Source organism: Lithobates pipiens, unplaced genomic scaffold (genome assembly GCF_037356315.1).
Source record: "Lithobates pipiens isolate NorthernLeopardFrog02 unplaced genomic scaffold, aLitPip1_a1.2 Scaffold_8, whole genome shotgun sequence".
In the NCBI taxonomy this organism is placed as follows: domain Eukaryota; kingdom Metazoa; phylum Chordata; class Amphibia; order Anura; family Ranidae; genus Lithobates; species Lithobates pipiens.
The window spans coordinates 413,280,822-413,287,464 of record NW_027507903.1 but is presented as its reverse complement, the minus strand read 5'-3'; the positions used below and the strand labels follow the sequence as shown (position 1 = coordinate 413,287,464).

Here is a 6,643-nt window from a genome sequence, read left to right as displayed (position 1 = left end):
GGGGGACAAAATTATTGTCACTCAGGTCCATGCTCCTCCTAAGAAACCTTGTGACCACTGCTTTGTCCCAGAGAGTCTCCGTACTGCTCCAGACTTACCATTCTCCCAAGGCTGCTGGCCACCCTGGGAAGAATCAACTCTTTTGAGCCATGTAGCCGCCTTTGTAGCTGCCTGTTCCGTGCGTGTTCTCAGACTAAGACTCCACAGCAACTTCCAGTGGGCCTCCTACAACCCATAACCAATGGAGAGAGGCCCTGGACCCGCCTGTCTATGGATTTCATTGTGGAGTTACCTAAATCCCAGGGCAACACAGTTATCCTTATGGTGGTTCTAGAAAATGTCCCATAGTATTCCACTTAAGAAGTTGCACACTTATAAGGAACTGGCTCCCATTTTTGCTTTGGAGATTTTTCGCTTACATGGGCTACCCAAGGTGATTTTCTTGGACAGGGGTAGTCAGTTGGTGTCCTGTTTTTCACAAGCCTTTTGCGCACAGTTGGGAATTCAGCTTGCTTTCTCCTCTGTGTATCACCTGCAGTCTAATGGAGCCACAGAACGAGTCAATCAGTCCTTGGAGCAATTCCTACATTGCTATATTTCTGACTATCATACCAACTGGTCAGACCTCTTACTGTGGGCGGAGTTTGCTCACAATAGTGCCTTGAATTCTGCTTCCCGATTGTCCTCGTTTATGGCAAACTATGGCTTCCAACCTTCCATGTTGCCTGACTCGTTTGTTCCGTAAAGTATTGCTGCGTTAGAGGAGCATCTCCTTGGTCTTTATTCCACTTGGGCACAAGTCCAGGAGGCTTTGTAACAGGCTAATGATATGTGCAGACTCCATGCTGACCGTAGGCGCCTGTCTGTGCCATCCTATCAGGTTGCGGACAGGATCTGGCTGTCATCTCGCAACCTCTGACTTCTTGGTCCCTCTCTGAAGTTTGCACCTCCGTTTATTGGGCCTTTCCATATTCTTCACAGGATTAACCCAGTGGCTTACACATTAGACCTTCCTTATAATATGCAAATCTCACATGTATTTCATGTCTCCTTATTAAAACATTTGGTCTGCAGCTTTACCACCTCTGTGCCTCATCCTCACCCTGTACAGGTTGAGAACTATGAGGAGTATGAAGTACAGTCCATTGTTGTCTTCCGTTGGTTCTATGGGCGCATACAGTATCTGGTGCATTGCAAATGGTATGGTCTGGAGGAGCGCTCTTGGGTCTTATCCTCGGACATACATGGCCCTTTTCCCCTTTGTTATTTCCATAGACATTTTCCCCTCATGCTTGGTGGTCCTCTGAGCTGTCGGCTAATTGCCAGCTCCTTTCTCTCCACAGTGACCCACCTGTTGATGATATCCTGCTCATCAGTCCTGCCTACTTAAGCCATCCAGCCCAGATGATTTCTGTCTTCGCCTTGGTCACATCTCTAGAGATGCTCTCCTGTGTTCCTGTTAAAGACTTGCTTGGCTGACATTCCTTCTGGCTCTACATCCTGCTTGCTGTTCTACTACGTGCATCTCTGGCTCCCTGATGTTTTGGCTTGTCTGACTATCCAATCCAGTTCCTGAACTCTGGCTATGTTTTGACCAAGTTTACTCTGTTTACCTTTTTATTATTATTATTATTAAACAAGTGTGATTTGACTGTCTCAGTCTGATTCATGGTTTCTGACAAGAATAAATCCAAAGCAAAATATTATCAAGGTAGCCCTTTTACATTTTCTCCTATATATTCCCATTTTGAATGTATTACATAGTTAGGTTGAAAAAAAGACATAAGTTCATCCAGTTCAACTATAAAAACAATAAATAAACAAAATAAAAAATATCGTACAATCCAATATACCCAATTTTATACCCACAGTTGATCCAGAGGAAGGCAAAAAAGCCCAGCAGAATGCAATCTCTTTTCCTCTAGACGTAAAGAGTGCCCCCTTGGCAAAGAGTGCCCCCGTGAAATTGAAAAGTGATAAAATATAAGCAACAAAGTATATTTATATTAAGACCATTAAAATATATGAAAATATGCATCTAATTACACCTTCAAATCACTGGTTTAGCAGTAGCTAGGAGCTACTATTCAGTGGTAGTTAAAGATTTTTATGTCATATTACACAGTTTTTTTCTTTTTAGTGAGCAGTCTAACATTTTTCCTAGAAAATAAAAAAAAAGTTTCCAGCAAATGCAACAGTAAAAAACGTTAAATGGGAATCAGGTTTGATTTCTGTCTTTAGCAGTTCAATTCATACTTTCCAAAATATATCTAAAGCGCACAAAACATATTATGTGTCAAGATATAAACTAAGTCAAATATATGTTATCTATATATAGTTGATCTTCATGGAATAATATTTCAGACACCACACATTTTTTTTGTTTACTTAAAGCTACACCCTGACCAACACTTCATCAGTTCACTAAATGTTTGTCCTCAGAATTATCTTTAGAGCTTTTTCTACTGCAGGAAACCATAAAATACATGAAACTTCACCAAATAAGCACGGGAAACAAGAAAAACACTTCTTGTGCCAAAATGTTTAAATTTTTTAAATGCTGGTTCATTGTTCACCAGTTAGCATGGAGAAAGATGCAAAGGCTCCATTGAAGTCTGCTTGTCTGAATGCTCTAGCAATGAGTAACATCACTCTATGTATGCACATCATACAAACAGGGCCCAGCTCACAAAGCTTAACTGCAGAATGAGCAGTACCAGACTTTTACTTACTTTGTTAAGTGCACCTTATATATATGCATATATATATGCTGGTGATAAGGGATACAGTTTGGTGAGCTAAATGGGACTGCTACTGGAGATAGTGGGGACTATTACCTCTGATTCTCCCAATACTAGTTGGGCAGTGGATCCCTGAATGCTAAAATATGTTTATATTTACTCTACAGAGCAATTATTGTTAAAGATGATCTCTGCTGATATTGTTACGTTTTCTTAGTTAAATTAGGTATCCTGTGACAAGAAAATGTGTCAACTCTATCTTAAAGAATTACAGTATATAAGTATTCTAGCACAAAATATGGTCAAGATTTTTTATCGTTTGTGCCTCAACACACATTGCTAAATCTTTTTTGTAACACAGCACTTAATTTCTTCAAGAAAATATACAAAAAAATTGTTATTTTTTTACTAATATCATATTTAAACTCCATGCTATTACAAGTGCAGTTATATATCAAATTAAATAATGTTGTATAGAGGAAACATTAAAGATTGCATTTCTTCTGGTGAAATTTGCAATTCACCCCCTCACACACGTTTATGAATAAGTTAAAACCAAACAAATCTCTATTGCACAAGTGCCAGCATTACACAACCTTGCAACTGTAACAGAGATCTCCTTTGCTCTAATTTGATATACCCAAGTTGCCATTGCTTGAGTCCAGTAGACACTCTGATAGATATTAAAGCCCTGATAAATGTAGATTTTTTTAGGCTGACAAAATGCATTGAATTATTGTAGCGATACAATTGCCATTTGTGGATCATTAAAGTACACACTTAGGGGGTTAATTTACTAAAACTGCAGAGTGTAAAATCTGGTGCACCTGTGGTAACCAATCAGCTTCCAACTTCAGCTTGTTCAATTAAGCTTTGACAAAAAAAACTGAAAACTGATTGGGTTTTATGCAGAGCTGCATCAAATTTTGCACTTTCCAGTTTTAGTAAATCAACCCCTTAGATTATTGTGTGTTTTTGGTGCATCTTTTGGTTTGAACATATATAAATCACAAAACTGACTGGTTAAAAATAAAAATCCTAAGACAGCTAAAGCGTTCCTATGTACAGTAGGCATTTCAACTAAGTATTTAGATAGTTGCATGCTATTCAGGTTTAAAGCTTTTGAGGTCATGAGAAAATTATTTAAAAATACACATACTGTAATAATAAGGAAATCATTTACCTGATAGAAAGAAGCTGGTCTGACACTTTCTTGATTTTGATGTTCTTCATTACTTGGGTTTTGAGAGATATTTGGTGTGAAAACAATTAAGTCATTTTTGCCTTGAAGTGAGTTTGAGCAAACCCGATACTGGGTATGCTGTGAATACATCCAACTGCCTCCAGTATTCGAACATATTTTGTAACTGTCTTTTAAATCATTGATCTCCTCTTTGTACTTTTGCCATCTTAAAACAGTAAAGGTGATTAAGGTAATGAGAAATATGCTTGATATTATGCAAATAGCAACAACTAAGTATATGTTAGTGTCAGAAGATTCCTCCTTATTGCTTTTTGACTCCCTATTATCAATTGTGCTGATTTCTTCATTTGATTCCACTAAGGAGATAAAGATTTCCGTTAGACTTGTCATCACTGGGTTTCCATGGTCCTGTGCGACTATGACTAGTCTGTATTCTTCAATATCTGAATCTGATAATGGCCGTTTAAGACAAATTTCTCCTGTTTTTTCAGAAATAATAAATGGCACTTTGACTGATAAATCCTTAAAAGTATATGACACCCAGGCATTGTAACCAGAATCCATATCAATAGCTCTAACCTTGGTTATTAGGTTTCCGGGGTGGGCTGATTTAGGAGTCTTAATTGTCATGGCAGAATAAGATGCAGGAAATGTAGGCGCATTGTCATTAATATCTTCAATAAAAATGTTTAGTGTTAGAGTAGAACTGAGTGGAGGCAGACCGACATCAGTAGCTGTTATGTGACACTGGAAGTAACTGAGTTGTTCATGATCAAATGATACCAAAGTGAATATCTTTCCATTTTCTGGATTGACAGAGATGTAGGAAGAGATGGGAATTCCATCAATGGTGCCATCATTGACTGAATATGTGATAAAAGAATTCTGTGCAATATCTGGGTCAGAGGCTGAGGCTGTATAAACATGAGATCCTGGTGGGTTATTTTCTTTGATAAATATTACGTCAACAAGCTGGTGAAATTGGGGTGCATTGTCATTTACATCACTAATAGGAACTTTTATAGTTTTTGAAATTGATAGAGATGGGAAACCTTCATCTCTTGCAATAATTACAACTTCATATTCATGTTTACTTTCTCGATCTAATGGGTGATTTAATGTCAGTGAAAAGTCACCTGTGTATGCTGAATTGATTTTAAAGGGTACATCAACAGAAATCTGACAATTTACTTTTCCATTTGACCCTGAGTCTTTGTCCCGTACTGTGATAATTGCAACAGTTGTTCCTAGAGGTGAATTTTCAGGAACAGGAACAGAAAGTGATGTCACTGTCATCTCAGGGGGATTGTCATTGACATCTATAACACTCACTAAGATTTTACAGTGTCCAATCATTGGATGATCCCCATTATCAATTGCATCAATTTGAATTTCATACATTTTGATCTTTTCAAAGTCTATTTCGCCTTTCACCAGAATTTCGCCTGAATGTTTATTAAGACTAAAAACTGTGCTCATTTTCTCCACACTATTAAATTCATAAACTATTTCACCATTCTGTCCCTGATCTAGATCTGTAGCATTTAATTTAAACACCAGAGATCCCTTTGGTGTATTTTCAACCACACTACACTGGTAAAATGGTTGATCAAATGAGGGGGCATTATCATTAACATCTTCAATGTTAATTACTATTTGTGTCGTACCACTTAATCGTGGTCTTCCCCCATCATAGGCTATCATTGTCAAATTGTGAACAGACTGCTTTTCTCTGTCAAGAGGTTTCTTTAGCACAAGCTCTAAAGACCTAATCTGGTTCATGTATTTCTGAAAATCTAATGCAAAATAATCATTAGCACTGAGCTCATAATTTGTAATAGAATTTGTTCCAAGGTCTGGATCAGCTGCAGCCTTTAATGGGAAATGAGATCCTGTAGGTCTGAGTTCTGAAATGATTAGATTATAAATTATGGAAGTGAAGGCTGGACTATTGTCATTAATGTCTTCTATTTCAACATCTACACGATACATCTGTACAGGCTTGTCTACAATAACCTGCAGAGGAATAATACAGAAGGGTGTTTCTGGACACAGCAGCTCTCTGTCTATTGTCTCCTTAATAAACAATATTCCATTCTGTAGATTAACTTGGAAATATTCTTTTTCATCCACCGAGATAACACGTAACATTCTGGAATTAATCTCACCTATGTCCAGTCCCAGATCCAGAGCAATTCTTCCAACAAACGTTCCGTGCTTGGATTCCTCTGGGATGATGTAATGCAGCTGACTCAAGATGATATCCCATGACATTTGTAGCAAAAAGAAACGAATAAACCTATTTTTTGCTTGGTAATCCAGATTTGGATTAAACATTTCTTAAATTCCCAGACTGGAGATGATAATTTCCCTTGTACAAAGGCATGCACTCTCAATTGATTTTCACAATAAGGAAAAGGAAATCTATCATGGCCGAAACCCCAGCTTCAAGAAACACAGTTGGTATTAACAAATACAGCTATTCATTCTTTAAACTGATCCCATAAGTTAGTGTACAGTGTCATCTAGTGTCTGAATTTTAAACTGCAACATGTTCACAATGAAAATATGTGCACAATGTTTTTAAAAGGCTACAATTTGGTTTTCCTTTTTTTTCCTGATGAATAAAAAAAAAATATTCAGAAAAAAACATGAATACGTGCTGTTGTCCTTGTTTGAACTGAATTATCATACATGG

The 6,643-nt window shown here is 37.5% G+C and overlaps 1 protein-coding gene across 1 annotated transcript; it reads right to left on the bottom strand.

The window, feature by feature from the left end:
* Positions 1-2,237: 2,237 nt before the first annotated feature.
* LOC143962183 (protocadherin alpha-13-like) lies at positions 2,238-6,282 on the bottom strand. The gene is made up of 2 exons (XM_077471516.1): positions 3,925-6,282; positions 2,238-2,270 (listed from the first exon to the last, which is right to left on the bottom strand). The coding sequence occupies exons 1-2, from the start codon at positions 6,280-6,282 to the stop codon at positions 2,238-2,240; spliced, it is 2,391 nt and encodes a 796-aa protein (XP_077327642.1).
* Positions 6,283-6,643: the final 361 nt, after the last annotated feature.